At 44.1% G+C, this 19,175-nt stretch overlaps 1 protein-coding gene across 14 annotated transcripts in view; it reads right to left on the reverse strand.

Annotated features, from left to right (window-relative positions):
- Positions 1-19,175, reverse strand: part of NFIA (nuclear factor I A) — a 248,922-nt gene that overhangs the window by 20,734 nt on the left and 209,013 nt on the right. For 10 of the 14 annotated variants that reach the window (XM_063406952.1, XM_063406955.1, XM_063406959.1 and 7 more), the window contains 2 exons: positions 16,912-17,077; positions 9,043-9,134 (listed from right to left, as the gene is read on the reverse strand). In XM_063406952.1, coding sequence (XP_063263022.1) covers positions 9,043-9,134; positions 16,912-17,077 — 258 coding nt within the window. Of the gene's footprint in view, positions 1-8,441; positions 9,135-16,911; positions 17,078-19,175 lie in introns of those variants that run through there. The other 4 variants (XM_063406953.1, XM_063406964.1, XM_063406960.1 and 1 more) reach the window with 2 other exon arrangements.

A 19,175-nucleotide genomic window follows, 5' to 3' on the forward strand; every position in this document is an offset into this window, starting at 1 on the left:
AACAGAGGTAGCTTAATGCCTATCCATTGGGAAGGATGTAGGGATTGTGGCCTTTAATTTTTGACCTTCACTGTAGATTGTGGTCCTAATCCTTTGATTGCGGAATTTTTAAAAAGTATATATGGCAGTTGGCAAAAAATCTTAATGTTCCAGTAAATGCAAAAGCCATAAATTCAGCTGCTGACCTTTTCCATCCAGGTCACATGTGACATCTACTGGAGTTTGTCAGGCTGGGTGGAATTTATGGAGCTCATATAGGTATCAGCTGCGAGGGCTGAACTTTCATGAAATGTCTTTCAAAGGCACTTCCAAAACCCTTGTAAAAAGTCAGTATGGCTTTTTTTTTTTAAGGGTATACATTCTGCACACATTTTAAAAGGTCTCATCGTGCCATCTCTGCAAATCTTCAGCACTTGAGAAACTTCAGCTCTTAAATTATTACTCTTTACAAAACAGAGAAATCAGGCCAGGCATGTAATTATTGTGCTCACCAACTTCCAACAGCCCTTTCCCAAGCCTGGCTCTCTGTGATTCCTTTCTTCCTGGTCTGCAGCCTCCTGCCCCTCTCTGGGATCGATGCTATTGATGGTGTATTGTCAGTCAGAGAAATGGGATTTGATAGTGCCCTCGAGCAGTTGCAAAAGAAGGGAAGGAATACAAAACCTACCCAGGTCCACACCGTCAGCGTGAGATCAATGCTCTCAATAATACGTTTGCCGCCACGTAGCGCCCTAACTGTCGCAATTAATAATGTAGAAGGAGCTGATTAACTTAAGTAAAGTGCTCTCCACTGTGTAAACACATCAAGATCTATAGGGCCAAAGAGGAGAGAACGAACAAAACGTCATTTTTATATTTTATGTGGACACATTCTTGCTTTCTATTCTGCTCTTGTAACAATTACTGTACTAGCCACTCTGACAGAGTCAATAAATTGATCGTGGGCCTGATGCAGCAGTGAGCAGACTAATCCAATACAGCATTATCTGCCGTGGAGGCTGGGGTGGGCAGTGGTGGCCAGGAAATCGGCCAAGCCAGCCAACAGCAGCGAGAGGCACAGAACCATAACCCTGCCCTGGCCTGGCTTGATTTGTGTGTGTGAATGTAGGGATGTGAGCAGCGCTGTGCCTACGCTGCACCCTCAAAGCCCTTCCAAGACTCCAGCTGGCCCTGTGGTTCAGCAGGGATCAGCCCCTAAACTGGACCCTGTGGCTCAGGGAGAATCAGCTCATCTCATTTCCTCACGTTGGCAGTCATTAATTTTAACACTTGATGACTTTTTCCCTGCTACACCAAAGAAGTGCTGATGCTCCCCACAACTGCACCCACCACAACACAGCAAGAACTGCTGCCTGAAAAACAAATCTGGGAGTCCCCTCCCACGTCCCCTGACCTGTGAACACAGGGAATGTCACATTTTGTCAGCTTAAATGGCCACTTGGGTCTGGTATTATGTCTCTGACAGTGGTTGCAGTCCTCTTGGGAGGAAGCTGCAAGAATCCCTACAAAGGAGATGGACCAAAATGATTTGGCCTGAGGGAAAGCTTCTTCCCAGCCCCATGCAGTAAGTGGTAGGCCTTGTAAATCTGTGTTAGCGGGGAATATGAGATTGAAAAAATAAAAATAAAAGAAAGTTTCCTGCTGAATGGAAAAAAGAAAACTGTTTTTTGGCAGAAGTTCTTCAAGAAGGAGAACATAGGCCATTGTTATTATGAAGACTTTTCAATGAAAACACAGAAAATCATTGCCTTTTAGAGTAATTGTTTAGCTAAAGAAAGGTTACACAGCTTGTAGAGAATTTAGTAAGAAATTAAATCTCTCCAGCTCATTCATCATATTTCTGCATTTGCCAACTCTTCCCACCAGGCCCACACTTACTTCTTCCCTTTCTTCTCCCCCACTGTGGAGTAAGTAATGGCCATAAAACCCACAGAAAGGCAGCCTTACGCACAGGCTTCCTGGTTATTGTGAGGAGGGGGAAAACTCAATAAGTTTAATTGCTTAGTTTGGGAAATTCTTCTATGTCCATTGTAAATAATTCTATGCTAAATCTACTGGAAATAGGATGCTGAGTGCTGGTTTCCAAAAAAGAGTCTGAACTGTTCACCAGAGCCTACGAGGAGGAGGAGGAGGAGGAAGAAAAAGCCCGGGAACAAGGATCTCCCCTGCTGAGGACTAACCAGGTCTAACCCAGGCATTTGGAGACTGATTTGGCTCCAGCCCACTTTGAAGATGCAGCCACATGATGGCATTGGGAAGTTTTCTGTGAATCTTTATTTTTATGGAGAAATACATGCTTTCTTTTTGAGGTGTGCTGTTCTCAGCCCTTTTTAGGAACTGACCTGAGAGTGGAATTCCATAGTCCTGCTCTGTGCAAGTTAAATGGCCTCTGGGCCCCGAGTTGAACAGGAGGGAAGGGGAGTTACCCTAATTTCTGATCACCTTTGTGACCTTTGCTTGATGAGTCTGGCACTGCATTTCCTATCCCTACTCTCTCTAGGCTCACACTGCATTTTCAGAGCCATCTCCAGGCCACCCTCAAATTCAGAATGGTATTGCTATGTCCTGGGTGGAAGAGGAAAACATCAAAATTCAGGTCATGAGTCAGTAGCCTGATGCCATTGGTGCAACAGCAAAGAGCTTTTTGGACAGAGATCAAAACTTTGAGTGATCATAAGGGGGCTCAGAGGTTCCAGGTTTTAGAGGAGAGCAGCCCCCACTTCCCTTTGCCCATATGGGGAAATCCACAGATCCCTGGAGAGTCTGGGAGCAGAGTGATCCCTCTGAGTTCAGAAGGCCTAGAAAGTAGCAGTCCCACATCCCCAAAACTATGTTTTTATATCTGATCTATGCAAATTTCTCTTCTTTACACACTAGAGATGTTATTCCTTCATGGAAATCGTGTTCTGAACCTCCCACTACATTTGCTGGACAGGCCAAGAGAGAGAAAAGGAACATTCAAGTCTGCTTGGAAGTGCTTTGCAGCTGAAATTGGACACATGTACTGGCTTAGGGAGGTTACTGTATGGAATATGGAATTCTTAGGGGCCTGACTCTAACAAATGCTTCCAAGTTAATGTTTTTTATCTCCATTCACACTCAGACACAAGAAGTATGTCCAGCCTTGAGGACGAGTATTCTGACCCTGAGGACGGACAGTCCTCTGAGCAACAAACAGCTCTGGCCTGGCTTATAAACAGCTCTGCTCAGAACCCCCAAAATAAAAGGCCTGGTGTCATTCCTGCAGCCTCTCATGTTCTCTGCCGTGTCCCCCACACACCCCTCGAGGTGTCCCTGCCCTGCCCCGCGTGCGGAGCGAGGCGGTGGCTCAGCTGTCAGCCACAAAACCCTGCCCTACCCCTGCCTCCCCGGGGCCAGCAGGTCCTGCCTGTCTGCCCAGGGCCATTCCTGGGCTCTGGGAAGCGGCAGGAAGGCAGCAGGGTGCGGAGGCAGCCCGTGGTGCTCATTAATAAAGCACAGCACCACGAGCTGCGTGGGGCTCAGCGTCCCCTTGGGAGGGGGCAAAGGGCAGGGCACGGTGGCAGCGAGCGGCAGGGATGGAAAATCCCCGCGAAGCCAGGCACACACGCTGGATTTGTGCAGAAGGAAAATGTGTGCACTGGTTTCTTTCTTCCATAGGGTGGCAATGGAACCTGGGCACAGAGCAGCTCCGCGGTTTCAGCTGCAGGAGCGAGGCGCTGCAGGAGCTGCATCAGCTTCCCAGTCAAGGTGCTGACTTTGATCTATGGATCCTGTACACTTTTGGGGCCTGCCACTGTCGGGGCTGCTTCCCTGCCTCCCTCCTGGAGAGGGGCATCACCTGCACCGCGCTCCTCAGATTCCAGTGCCGGGGCAGCAGCGCCTGGCTGCTCTCACAGAAGGACCCCCTGCTCTGGAATTCGCCTCCCCCCGGGTCTGACAGAGCTCACATCTGCTATCCTACAGGACACAGCATCCAGCTCATTCTTTTTTTTTTTTTTCTTTCTCATGCCCTTTGTTTTAAAGTGCTGCCAGTGAAAAATTGCAGGTTGCAGTTCGCTCTCTAAAAAAGGCTTGTGGGGGAGCAGAACAGGCTTTGCCTTGTCTCTGGGAAAGAAAGTAATTGTACAATTAGGTTTGTGTATGCACCTGAGGCGTACGGTGGTTTTTTTAGAGATAAATAAAAGCCCAAAAGGAGAAAGCTACAAAGATACCACTGTCTAATTTGGGAAAGGCAGGGAGCGGGAGCAGATCTAAAGGAGTTAGCAATTTCCTTGTACTGTAAACACTTTGCTAAACTTCAGTGATTTCCCCCCTAAGTTACTATTGCTCTTTTAAAGATGTATTTCACAGGGTGCATTTTTGTACCTGGTCTTTATAAGGCTGTTCTGCTGAGCTTGCTGGTTTTCATACCTGTTATTTTGCTACCTAGATAAGCTTGTTTGACTTTGGGGGTTTTTCTTAAACTTTATTTCAGTGTTCTAGGCCTTTTGTTTCAGTTGTTTGTGGTATAAAGGATGAGCTCTATCTAGAGCTCTCTTGTAGCTGGGTGGCTCTAGGGCCCCACCAGGGACAGTGTGAAAATACAAGACCTTTGCTTATTATCCAGGATCTGACTGTGCTTTAGGATTGTGCAAGGGCAGAACCAGGAAGAGCTTCTACTTCTGTCCTGCTAGAAATAAGTTTTATCTTTTCCTACAGAAAGCCAAGGGAATAAATATTTGGATTTGTGCTTAACTAAGTTCTTAGAAACTACCTGGGATGGATCTGATATAAGCATGTTTAAATTAGAGAGGGATTTTTCCTGAAACAGCCGGTCAGGGCTACAGGATTCACTTTCTCACAGGGTAAAGTGGTTGATTCTCTGCCTGGGTGCCTGCAGCGGGAGGCAATTTCTGTCCCCTGCATCCTCATAATCTCCCTGTGCAGGGCACATGGGCCAGTGGCAGGTAGGAGCGATTAGATGCAGCAGGCATGTGTTTCTCAGGAGCTGTTTTTAGCACCCCAAGTACAATTTCCAGGAAGATGTAGGCTAAGTAGGTGGCAAACAGGACTCAGCATAGTAAACAATGTTTAGTGTGAAGTGGAGCTGCAGCACGATGAGTACAGAGCACGCTGATCCCCAAAGGAATTTTGTACCCTAGAGCAAAGCCAGGGCATTAGAGAGCAGCAAACAGCATTTGGAGTGGTGAGTGGCAAACCCTGGTCACAGGCTGCTGGTTTAGCATTCCCAGCTGCATGAACTCCCAGCCCACAGCCTGTGTTTCATGATTAATTTTAGGAAAAAACCACCTCAAAATTCAGACCCCTTTATTCACCTCGGTGCTACTGAGAGGCTCGTCCCGAATTAATGCGATGGGACTTTCCCATCCCTCCACCACTCTCCGTATTACAAGTCCTTGGCAATATGAGAGACGTATCTATTACTTAGTCATGAGGCATCCAGACCAACTTGCTTTTGAAACCAGAGCCCCTGTACCCCAGGCATCCTGTATTTCTGATTTGCATATGGAAAAGGCAGTTAAAAAGCTGATGCCCCCATATTGCTTGCGAGTCAAGTAGCAAAAGTAAATGATTTATCAAGCAAAGGTTACAACACCTGTGCCTTTTTGTCAACATATACGGGGGATGCCAAGTCAAGTGTTGCTTCTAATAGCTCAAACAGAAATTTAGATTCAAATAACCCCCGAGACAGGACAATTGTGCAGTGAGTGGAGTGGCAGAGTGATGGATGGGGTAAGCAGTGGATGGAAAACCATACCAAGTGAAAAGTTTGGAAGCTGCTAAAACCAGGCAAAGCCAACAGCCCATTGGGGCTTTTGTTACCAAATCAGAACTACTGACTTAAAACAGTTTATTTCCCCATCTCTGCAGTGATGGAGGGGTTGTCCTGTTACAACCTTTGCTGTCACAGGAAGATGACTTTTTTATGAATATTATACAAACACTAAAAAAATTCCTATATGGGGTTATATTTGACACAAAATGACATAAATCAGAACATAGTGCTAGTGGAAAATATCTACTGATAATTTTTCTAACACTGATTAAGAAAGGCATGTACTGGGTTTGGTGGTTTAGAAACAGCCCAGGACAGAATGATCTTTGCTCCAGCCCAGCCATGCTGTTGTACATTTTCCTGGGATTTTATTCCAGTGTTCTGGGAATGCCCGTGTATGGGAACTGTGACTCCTGCTCCGTGGAGCTGCCACATCCCTGCACACAGACTGACTTCTGCAGCACTTGAAGACTAATGATGATGATGTGTAAATAGTGCTCATAGTTCAATGTTCCACCAAGAGAACATCAGAGCCACCAAAAATCTGACCAAAATATTTTCATATGGGTCGTAGTTGGACCATAATTTTTAAAAAGCAGATGTTCAGATGCAGCCTTCATTTTTATTTTATTGTTCCAGCAGTAAAGAATTAACCCTTATATTTAAGCTTATATTAAGCTTATAACCCTTATATTAAGACTTCCAGAAGCTTGGAGTATTCCCTGCTTCCTCTTGTCTCAGGGAACTGTGTCCCTGACAGTCACTGATCCTCAGGACCTGTATCTTAGCCTGACTTTGGATGTACCCCAAAGATTCTGATGGAAAGGAGCCACCCCAGCTGCTTTTAATAACACAGTCCTATGCATTCTTACATTTTCATGTTGAAAATATCCTAAGTGCTCATTCTATACACTAGTGCTCTGCAAAAAAGCACAAAAGCCTGTCTTTGTTTAGGGGAATGCCACGTAAATCCCAAATCATTGCAGTTAGCACTTTTACCTCACTTCTCTGACTCAAAGCACAGTCAACTTCAGAGTCCTTTCATGAATAAGTAGTGAGTTTGCTGATAAATTATATATTTAGTATCAAGTGGGTTGTGGTGGTGTAATGATGTATAGAAGCAGGGAGATGCAGCTGGAGTCAGAGACTGGAAGTCAGTCTCCTTGCCCACTGCAGCATGTTAGACTTTAATTGAAAGCTGTGCTTGAGTATTGTTTTTCACTGTACAGCATTGTTATTCACTACACTGCATTACAGAGGAGCACTTAAAGTAACGCTAGAGCACTTTAAAAGGATTTAAGTCATAAATAAGGAGGATAAAAGTTTACAGTCAACAAACTTATCTGGGAAACTTAGGCTGCAGGATGCAAGTTAGTTTTAAATATCTTTGGAGACTTAATACTGTTGTGTCTTACTACATAATCAATTTACCAACTAGGAGTTTTTCAAGTCTTCTGGAAAAGGTAAGTAGCATTCTCCAAAGGGTTTCAGGTTTCCTGAGCTATGAAGGAAAAGACCAAGTGCTTAAGGAGTTTAGCAGTACACCTTAACATTCCTGTTCCCCGATTTCAGCATGTTTCTGTGTATTCCAGTTGTTTCCAAAACCACCAGAGAAATATGATTTAAATGGGAAGGTGCATGAAAACATGTCACACCCTGAACCCAATAAAGCACAAGGCTGGAACAGTGGGGTGCAGGCTGAGTTTTGTTAAGGCATGAAAATCCCCCCCAGAATGTGATGGGTTAAACCCCTCTCTGCATTGCTGCTGTACTTTCTGTGACCCTATTTAATGCAGAGAAGGTTTGAGATTCGATATAGTTTAACCTGTGCTGTGCACAGAGCTATAAACTAAAGCCCCTAACAAATTGTACACAAAGAGCAGGCAGCAAAAAAACCACGTTGTGCTCACAGGCAGCTGCTTGCAGCCCTGTAAACTGAAAATCTTTGGGAGTGAGTGACCTGTGTTTCACTGACAGTGGAGGTGCTGAAGCCATCACAACGAGGAGTCTGTCTTCATGCACCTACTGTGGCATGTGACAGCCATTAATCTGCACACTAATTATTCAGAAGCCTATAAACCATTTGAAAGAACTTAGAACAGCCAAGGGTAGTAATGCCCAGTTTGCCAGTTATTTGAATTATTGCTTTTTAGTCACTGCAACCAGCGCAAAACAAAATCACAAATATTTTGTGTAGTTGACCTTTAAAAGAATTGCAACGTAGTCAAGCAATCACTTCAACCTATAAACTACAGTTGTCCAAAAGCACTAACTCTGCTCACTTTTTTATACCTTCCCCCCCATGATAATGTGATATTAAGCCCAGATTTAATTTTTTCAACATCTGGCTCAAATTAGCTGCTAACAAAACTGCCAACAACTATTTTCTTAATCGACCCTGGGAATTTGATACAGCTTGGAAAAAGCACATTTAAATCTCGTCCTTCTCCTAAAGAAACACAAATGTTTACTTGAGCTTCTGATTTGACCATAGCAGGACCATGAATTCAGCTAACCCAGCTTTATAGACCTTCCTCAACTGGACTTTTTTCCCTGTGTGTAAGGAAAACAGATGTGCTCACAATTACAAAAATCTCCTGCTCACTCAAAGCCCACCATGCAAATGGCCAACCAGGAATTTGAGGGTTTTTTTTAATATGGAAGTCACTGGAGCAGTCTCCTGGCTGGGGAACTGCAGGGCACTGTTACCTGATGGGTCTCTCTGAGCTCCTTTTGCTTTGTGGGTTGGGACGGGCCTTAAAGATCACCTTGTTTCATGGGACACCTTCCACTAATCCCAAGTTGCCCCAAGCCTTGCCAAACCTGGCCTTGGGATGGGGCAGCCACAGCTTCTCTGGGCAGCCTCAGGGCATCCCCACCCTCGCAGGGTTGGATTTCTCCCTACACCTAATCTGAACACAAATAAATGCAGTGCCTGGGGAGCAGGTTGGAGCCAAAGCCTTTGAAACCCCATCCCTAGAGCAAACAACTGCGAGGTGGGAGCCAACACCTTAGAAAGCAAAGAGAGGCCCTTCCAGTTACGAAAGCAGCGTTATTACCACACAAGCTCAGAAAAACAAAATAAAAAAATAAATTAAAAAAAAGAAAATAAAAACAACCACAACAGACAAACAAAAACTGCAAGTGACATTTCACTGTAGTTACTGAGACCATGTGGGTGAAGTGACAGCGGCAGTGCAGCTGCTCCGCGGGGACACGTTAGAGGACACTGGAGGAGGAGGAGAAGAGGCTGCAGGCAAACAGAGAAGTCGAAAGCGGCCCACCTGAGTCTGTTGAGGGATATTTACAAAGCTTGGATCCCGTGGTCCAACACTGACGAATCGGTTTGCGGGGGAGGTGCTGGGTGTCGAGTAGGCTGTGAAGGGAAGGGACACATGCGTTGAGGAAGCGGCACTAGATTGCACACGAACAACACCAAAACACACCGTCTCAGAGCCACCTAAGCAGATGTTTGACATAGAAATGTGCGAACGTTTTAGAGAGCGAGAGTTTGGTTTGAGACACTGGAAAGGTTTGGGCTTAGTGGTCTGGGCTTATCGACACGTAGGGGACTGGGCTGCTGGGACAGGGGACGGCCACAACGTGGGCTCAGGGGAGGGTGTGCAGCTCTCCAGCCTGGAGGAGAACCACTGCAGGCCTTTCCATGATGGGCTGGCACAGGAGATTTCTGCAGGTCCTGACTTTTCACTCTATTTTTAACAGAGTTTTGTAGAGCAGTGAAATTACTTAAGTTCTCATTAACAGAATCAGGCCCTTTATTTCATACTAACACAGCATTCTCTCTGGATATAAAGTTTTGGTTTTCATACTGCTGTGGTCTGCACTCTCTAAAATGTTCACTTGATGTGTTTGACAAACTAGGAAGATCCTTTCGGTAAAAAATTAATGGGTTGCAGTTTCACTGGGGTGGTAAGTGCAATCAGTCTGAAGCTGCCTTTAAAAACTGGAGTGGCTCCCATAAATGTAAAGCTATTAAATGCAATGCAAGCCAAGAACCCAGATTACTTCCAAACTTGAAGTACTTTAATGATTTTATTGTTGCATTATATTCTCCACTGCAACTGTCCACAATGCCACGTATTTCCACATCCAAAAGCTTTCAATACATTTTTAGTCTTCCTCTCATTTGAAAACCCTCAAGCAATCTTCTCTCTTCCTCAGTTTTTTGCATGTTTAGATCTAAATTCAAATAACATAAATAGATGCCTTAATACAAAGAGGGCTCCTATCTATTTTGAATGTATTTATGGGAATGCATTCTGCTGAATAAAATCCCCAGACAACCTAACTATTCAATGAGGAGACAAAAAAAAAATAGTAAAAGGAAAGTTACTTGCCAAATTCCAGTCAGGCTAAATATAATGTTGAGGCCCCAGTGTTACAGAAAAGTAAGGCAAGAGTCGGAGAAGACACTGAAAAGGTGTGTGGAGGAAACTCTTTTACCTTTCTGAAGGCAAATTTTTGGTGAAGAGGGACTACACTGGAGGAGCCTTTGGTTTAAGACTGTGCCAAATCAGACCAATGGTCACCTTGGCCATTGTCACCTCTCTTAGAAGCCATTAACAGATACAACCAAAACAGGTCACATATTTACTTTCTCCCATTCTTTCCCACCTCTGATTATTTTCAGCTCAGAGACTTCCTGCATTTAAAGCTCTGGAGGGATTTCTCACCCCATGCCCAATCTGCACTTGGACCCATGTGGATGTTCTGCATGCCACAAAGCTTGAGTGACAAGTTCCCAAGTCCAGGAGCACGCACAGCCACATCCTTCAAGCCTCACAAACGTCTCGTGATGCTTCTTAGTTCCTACAGTTTCATCAGAAAACTTCCCTTTCTCAAGATTCCCTGGAATCACCCCAGGAACTGCACATCTTCATTTCCTACTGATATGAGGGGAGATAAGGCACTCCTGGATTCTAAGAAGGATTTTTTTCCCACTTGTTTCTGGTGAGGTGAACTTTCCTCTCCAAGAAGCCAACACTTGCAAAAGTCATGCAAAGAACACTTCTCCTTTACAAAGTCTTAAAGGAATTTTTAAGTGCACTAATTCATCTTCCTAAGATGGTTTTGCATATTGTGGTGCAGTTTGAATATTATGAACAGGTAAGCTGGATGTTACTCCTGCCTGCAAATCAAGCAAGAAATTAACTGAGTAGATCTGGTGAGATGTTCTCCTCACCTTTTTACCATGTTAATTTGGTTAATAATTCAAAGAAACCACACATTTGCAAAGGGCATTTCCCTGTTTCTAGTGCCTTACATTAAGATTCTTCTGTGCTGTTCTTTGTGGAGGTTTTTTTTTTTTTTAACTAACTAATGAACTAATGTTGTGCAAGACTAAGAATTCCTTCTGCAGTGGGGAAAATTAACTTAGAGCTCAAAAATCAAACATCTGTTGTTTGGTTCTCCTGGTCTACTTTTAAGGAAGCAGACTGAGTGGAGAGGCCATTAAATCCCTTGGAGCAGGTAAGTTCCACCCAGAAGGGAAGGAACTCAAGATCTTGTTTGCAGTTCCCCGCTGGCAGATACTTTTGCTGTGATATTTGGTAGAAAATCAAAGGGGAACCAGCAGAATGCTGACTTAAATGGCTTCTCTGTTCAAACAACAAATTCGTAAGCATTTGAGAAGTGTGTAATATGCACAGAAGTCCCCTCGAAGCTGGCTGGGTGAGTTGCTATGTACACCTTCCTTCCGCTCCAAACCATGTTTAACTTGTTTTCTGAAAATACTCGGATGTCAGCTTGGTATTTCCTTCAGGTCATATAACTGCATTGCTGAAGCCAAGGGGGGAAGAGCACCAAAACAACAGCTATGCAGAGGATTTACACTGGACTGTCTCAAGGTGCTGTTCCCTCTTCACTGTAAAATGTTTGTGGATTGTAAGGGGCCATTTTGGCTTGGAATATTAAGCTGACATGGAATACACATTCCCCTGTTAGGGGGAAATTTGTTTCAGGAAAGGGAGAAGTACTGAGTGTTGCTTAGACCATGATCAACTTCCAGCTGCATCTTACTGTCTTCAGAAAAATACCCTTGGTTGACATGGAGGTGGGATTCCTGGAAGTCTGATCCCCAGACTTTGCCCCAGAATTAGGACGAGGCAAACTGTCTCACTGGATAAAGCTGGGTCACATTATATTATAGAATAAATATAAGATAAGCCTGTGCTGTGGTCTTCAAACTCCAGTCTGGGAAAAGCCAAAGCATGGAAAGGAAGAAGGAACAGCAGCCAGGTCTCTTAGGCAGATCTTCTGCAGATTTTATCAGCTTTGCTCCCTGGGAATTGCACAGACCTACACTGGTTCACACCAGCTGATAGCTGTCCCGTTGGGCATGAATAGAAAGAGCTTCCTGCCCAGCCTGCTCTTTCTGCCACTGGAATTCACTGAGGATTGTCTGCAACATCATAGCCCACAGCCAAGGAAATGAATGTGATGCCACAAATTTGCTATGATGCTTCACTTCAGGAACAAGCAAAACAGGAGCTGGCAGAGAAAGAACATTTGCTCACACAGACAGCTTTGATATTTAGCCAAAATGGCAAGAAATTGTATGAAAGACAAGACAAACAAACAGTTTTGGGGATGTTGTGTGTTTTAAAGTTGCCTGCAGTAGGGAAATGTTATTTTTAAATATACTTTCCTGAAATAATTTCTATTAAGAGCAGGAGCTTGTAATTTATCATTGTTCTGGATTAAAAGGGTTGGTAAAGATGATTTGGGTGAGTGATGACCTAATGTACCACTAGGTCTCGCTTTTACAGACCAAGGTGACAGGTACATGTGTTTGACGTGAAGAGTTGTCCTGTTTCTCCAGCTGCAGCAAGAGGATTAACAGGAGGAACGTGGTGCAGCAGAACAATTCCTACTGCAGTGCATTCTGCAGCTGAGTAACTGAGAGGAAACTCCAAATTTAAGCAAATTGAATGATAGAGTCCACCCTTTTTTATGGATGGGGAAAGGAGTGAATAGAAAGCTGAAACTCGCCCAGAAGGTGCTCAGTCAAGGCATAGAGAAAGGGAGAGAAAGCCAATCTGACTGCAGGATCATGGAAATGTTTAAGTTGGAAAAGACCTTTAAGATCACTGAATACAATCCCTACCCCAGCACTGCCAAGGCCACCACTAACCCATGTCCCCAAGTGCCACATCCACAGGGCTTCTAAATCCCTCCAGGGATGGAGACTCCACCACTGCCCCTGCTCCAGTGTTTGACCACTACTTCTGTGAAGAAATTTTTCCAACCTAAACCTAATGTCCAACCTAAACCTGGTGTGACCTGAGGCCATTTCCTCTTGCCCTGGCCCCGTTCCCTGGGAGCAGAGCCCTACTACCCTCTGGCTGCCCCCTTCTTTTCTCCAGGCTGAGCCCTCCTCAACTCCCTCAGCTGCTCCTGGTTTTCCAGACCCATCCCCAGATCCATTCCTTGCCCTGGACGCTCTCCAGCACTTCAGTGTTTTTTTACTGGATTCAAGGTGTGGCCTCACCAGTGCCCAGCACAGGGGAGGAGTCACAGCCCTGGTCCTGTGGCCACACCAGAGCTGATCCAGACCAGGTGCCTTTGGCCTCCTTGGCCACCTGGGCACACTTGGACTCATGTTCAGCTGCTGCTGACCAGCATCCTCAAGTCCTTTTCCAGCTTTCCAGCCACTCTGACCCACGCCTGGAGAGTTCCACGGGATGTTGTGACCCAAGGGCAGGACCTGGCACTTGGCTTTATGAATCCTGTACGACAGCCACAAGATCATTCTCCTCATGCTGGCACAAATGTCATTTAACAAGAAAGCTCCTTCGTTCAAAGGGACATTAACCAGTAATGAGTTCATTTAAGTTAAGAGTTGTGAATCTCAGAAAATAGCACTTAGTTTTAAAAAGCTGTTTAAAAGTCAGGTTGTACAGGATGGCAGTATTTTAGGGTCTGCTCTGGAATGATTTAATTTTGATAGTGATAAAGCCCAACTGGAATGCAGTGGAGGTTGTGTTTGCTTTGGGCAGTGAGACATTAAACCCCAAATCTGCCAAGTTCAAGAAAATATTGTTGTGTTTGTAATAGGTTACCAACCAAAGAAAATCAAGAAGAGATCTGAGATAAGATAACGTTGGGTCTGCTTCTGATATCGAAGATATGTTCTATTGAAAAAGATTTTGTGGAGGAAAAATGAACCTCCCAAACCTCGTGAATCCCATCTCCATTGTGCCATCTGACTGAGGAAAACGCTGGCTTTCCAAAGGGATAGGATTTGCAGCTGAAATTGTCAGCTCCCAGAGCATGCCTGGCCACCCAGTAGCGGCAAATCCCCAGTGTGCATCTCCAGGGGCTCTTCCTTCCTTGGACAGCACTAATGTTCATGTTTTGGTTAATGTCACAGCTGGAGAGTTTCACTATTGCTCTGAGAATCATTAACCACCTTGTTGTGATTTTTAGCTCTCGTTCCCAGGAGGCCATGCTGTATTGAACAGCTGCTCCTGGCTCCTGCACCCCTCAGGAGGGCCATATTCCAATTTTTGGTTGGGCCGTGACTGCGTTTTGTTTCTGCTGAGGGCTTTCTGCTAGACCAAAAAAGGGAAGGAGAATGGAGCAAATGCCAACCCCTTTCACTCCATTTCCTTGGGAGGGGGGGGTTCATTCTCTTCCACACGGCTAAGGAGAGAGTCTGGCCAAAATTTAACATCACTCCTGCCTTTGTTGCATTAGTGACTTTCCAATATCCTCAAGCTCTGCAGGGCAGTCAGCCATAGCCCGGCGACACTCCCAGAACCGGTGCGCTCCAGCAGCTCGTAACCATGGAAAACACCTTTTTGTGAGGCTTTTATGGAACTCTGGTGAATCTGCACTTGCTATTTGAAGGCTAATATTTAGTTAAGGAAAAAATAAACACGGGGGGAAATGGAGGGTTGGTCCTGATTGACACACTGAATGGAGCCCAGTGGGTCCTCCTGGCAAACCCTGGCTGCAACGCCGCAAACTTCAGTTTGCTTTCCTCTTTATGTGGCCAATGCTTCCACTGGCTTTGGTTTATATGTCATAGTTTTTCTTAGAAAATATTTCCTGTAATCTACTTTTCTGTAAAATTTGTCCCTAAATTAAATTATATGCTTCTTTACAACTCGAGTCACTGTTATTCAAACCCCTCACCAAAAGGAAGATGCGTGCCTGAATATGTACAGAACTATATGTTTAGACATCAGCGTGGCTAATTAACAAACAGTAATTATTTTCCTAATCTTTTGTTTAAATACCATTAACTGGCTGCTCTTGAGAAAACCTCCCTTCCCAATTAACGTGGCAGCTGTCTGCTGAACACAGAGCCCAGTGACCAGCCCCAAGCCCACACCAATGGGTGTCTTGCTCCCTTCAGAGGAGAAATGCCCATTTTTCTGCCAGCTGAGAATCCGACCAGACACACTCTGAGCTTGTTTACACAACCACAGTATCATAGAAATTAAGATCAGTGCTAAAATGTTGTTGGGAATCTTTTTCTTTTCTTTTCGACACCAGACACTGCCAGTAAACTGAGTCACAACCGTAATGACAAGTACACACTGACCTAGTTTTGTTTTTCCCGGCTCTGAAGACAAGGAAATAGTAAGGCATTGCTGACTGTGCTCAGTGATAACTATGACTAAACATGAACCTTTTAGATCCCCCCGTGGAATCTTATCGATAGGACTCGGAAGTCCCCTCGGAAAGTGTCAAAACTTCCTGTTAGTACCAGCGTTGGTCTAAGGTCAGAAAGAGGAGTGGAGGGGAGGGAATGAATCAACTTCTTCACTCCACAAAAATCTGCTGATCAATTCGAGAAGTCCTGATTCTAGAAGATCGTGTTCACAATCTTACCAGACTGTCTCATACTAAAACCCATTTCAATTTCCAGGCGAGCCAGAGCATCTTGCTGAGCTTGCAGTTGATGCACTATCGTGTAGCAGAAGGCAATGAAAACCTCTGAGGAACTACCAGATTTTAAAAATGTCCCCTGGAACCTGTGCAAGTCTCCTGAAAAGTATATAAAGCTTTAAAAACGTAGGCTTTGCTTGGTCTGAAGAGTTAGTACCTCTCTGCACATCAAGCAGTGGTTGCATATAGCATTTAAATAATAAGCTTGAAAAGCACACAAAGGGATTTGCTCTTTCGATTAGATTGATTTTTGTTTGTGGATGTTATTTGGACTCCCTTCACTGTGGAACAAGTCCCCTACAGTTGCCATTAAAGCACTGAAAGCTTCCCTTTTGTTTTTAAATGTCAGTTTGAGCATAGCTTCATTAAATCATTTCACAATTAACTCCCTGAACATCCAGACTTTTTTTAAAGCATCAGACACAGCTGAGTTGCATTTGTTTCCCAGAAGAGCGACTCCAAAGTGGTATCCCCAAGTGTGTATCCAGGAATTCGTAAATTTGACTTGTGGCTACACAAAATGCATATGGGAGCCGTGTGGGTGGTGGGAGAGGATTAGAGCTTTTTCCCTTAGACATACCAACACTTCTTGCCTAAAATGCACGGCGTAAGGGGAAGATGTCTGGCTTAATCTAGGAAGATTTATTCCCAAAAGAACGACAGCTGAAGTAAACTGGAAGGGGTTGTTAGTTTAGCCCAGTGTGTATAAGCAGGGATGTTTTCAAGGAGATTGCCTGACTTCCATGTGGGATCTATCCTCTAAAGCCTGACTTGAGACACCAACTTATCACAGCACCATGGGATGGTTCGGGTTGGAAGGGACCTCAAAGATCACCCAGTTCCAACCCCTCTGCCACGGTCAGGGACACTTCCACTAGATCAGGTTGTTCATAGGCCCATCCAGCCTGGCCTTGAGCACTTTCCAGGGATGGGATATCAAATTGAATCCTCATGGCAGCAGACAAGATCCCAAAGATCCGAGCTCCGTGTCACAGCTGAGCCACCAGCCTCGATTTCCCTCACACGTGGTTATGTGAAACGCCAACCAAGTCAAAAACAAAACTGCAACCTTGAGCTAAGGCTTTCCCTGCTGACACAGAAGCAGCTGGGGGTTTTGTCCATCGTGGAGAGCAGAGAGCTCTCCTGCTTCCCAGGATGTGTGCCAGGCCTTATCCCTGCACAGCCGAGCGCCGGCGGTGCCGGTAGCCCTCGGATCCCGCTGCGTCTATACTTACTTGGAGAAGTGGGAGAGGTGGCCCCTCCTTCTGTTGATGTGGTTGGAGGTTTTGTGTCTGGCACTGGCAGAGGCACAGGCCTAGCCATTGGTGGCGGAGGTGGTGGTGGCAACATTGGGGTAGGAAGGAATGGATTGTGCACCTTGCCTTGGCTGCTACCATTGGGCTGCCGAAAAACAAGCAAACAGACAAAAATTATACTAAAAATCAGCTATTAGGAACCTCCAGCAAAAACAGTCTAGTTAAAAACTATGTGCAATACATTTACAATTACTTGAGAGGTGGCAAAGAAAGTGCTGGCTCAAATTCTCCATGGACTTCAAGGAACTCTGTGAACCTTGTGAAACTATGGAAATTCTGGCTTTTAAACACTTGTTCTATTAGCAGCTTGTCTGAACAAAGATTAAATTGTCCTGGATTAAATTCTACTCCTCTTTACATTTCCTGCAGCACTAACCCATGCTCAGTGAGATGTGAAGCAGTATTTTTGACCCCTAAAATCCCCCAGTTTCGTGTCTATGTTATACCCTTAGGATATCAGTGTCTAGGACTTGAGTGTAAATTTCTTAAAGATACTGCTCATTAAGAGAAAAAACAAGCTTTTTTGGTGGTCTTAAAAATCATGCTGATATCTCATTACAGGAAAATGAATGAGTGTATATTAAAATAACTGCTCTCCCACATCCCTTTTGAGTTAGCAATAGTGTGGCTCTTGGTTTAGCTGCCATTAGGATCATATGGAGAAATGACTGAACTTAGAACAGCTTCATTTTACACACTGGGAGAAAAAACCACCCTCCCTTCAGTCTGGGATGTGGTCAGTCACAGGCTGAAGGGGATCAGCAATATGAGTGTGGTCTTCCAATTAATCACCAGAAAAATGTGTCCGTAAGTAAAAGTGTTTTCAAGTATCACAAAAACAGGAATCGGGCTTGGAAAAACATGCCAACCCTCCCTCCAGCTTATTAAGTTTACATTTTAAATGTAACCCAGCCTGGACACTTGAAAACCATACAGAGAGATGCCAAATACCATTATAAAGAGAAAGTAGGACAGGCTGTGAATCAGGTGTTCCATTTTAGTGACAAAAATGATGAGATCATTTTCGACAGCACTCTACAAATTGATCTCACTGCAGCTCTTCTGGCACTGAACATTGGCTTTTCCATTGATGATAAAAGCTCAGCTTTAAACACAGATCCATATTCTAAGTACTGCTAAAGAAAATAATATTTTAATTCCTGTTAGGGTTTCCATTAGCCTGAATTGCCAGGGACAAAATACTCATCCTGGCAAAACGCTTGGGACTTTATTTTCAATTCACCTGCTCTGACACTGACAAAAGGCCTTAAAGTTGTGGAGGTGCAAATCACACTTGTGCCAGAGCAAAAATGGTTCAGGGGATAAGTAAGATTCAAGTTCATCTGCATTTAACTTAACAGCACTCCCACAGACTTCAAAGACTGCAGTTACTAGAGTTTGCAGCAAGAAGCAATCCTTCAGGGATATTTATTTTTCCAACATCCAGCACCTTTAATAAACTAATATATTAGTGACATCTCTCAAACACTATCTTGTCTCCCAATTAGGTCCCTTTCCTGCCAAGAAGACCCCTGCTGCCTGTTCATTGTGAGTGTGCTAACAGTTCATAATGCTGAATGGTTTGGGATAAATTAAGCAAATGAATACTCAAGGAAAAAGAAAAGCACTGTATTGATTTGTTGTCTAGACATAAATGTATCTGCTAACATATTGCAGACATTATTCAAAGCCAGGAGTGGCTGGAATAAGTAGAGTCAGTTTTTCTGCTGGGGAAAGGAAAACACTGAGAACAATACAGCTTATTAAATAAGTGTAATAAATTAGATGCTAATAATTAAACTAATTCTCATTAACACTTTCAGTATGTCAGGAGAGAAGCAGTAATTTTGCCAGTTATTACTTCATTGGCTGGAAAAAGTTACATGCATTACATTTCATGAAATATTCAGAGCATTATTTTAGATTTGATTTACATAAAATTTATAAATTCTGAATTCATCCAGAATGCTATTTCAATAACAGCAAGATGATTCACTTTATTTGATTAAAAAAAAAATGAAAATGGTTATTTGAAGCTTTGGAACTCTGCTTAATTTTTCATAGAGATAAGGGGAAAAGATAACTGCTTACAGAAATAACAAACCATAATAAACTGTACTTTTAACATCTTGAGTTCAAGTACTGGTCAACTTGATCTAAAGTGCTATAAGGCAGTTGTTTTT

Source organism: Prinia subflava, chromosome 10 (assembly GCF_021018805.1).
Source record: "Prinia subflava isolate CZ2003 ecotype Zambia chromosome 10, Cam_Psub_1.2, whole genome shotgun sequence".
Classification (NCBI taxonomy): domain Eukaryota; kingdom Metazoa; phylum Chordata; class Aves; order Passeriformes; family Cisticolidae; genus Prinia; species Prinia subflava.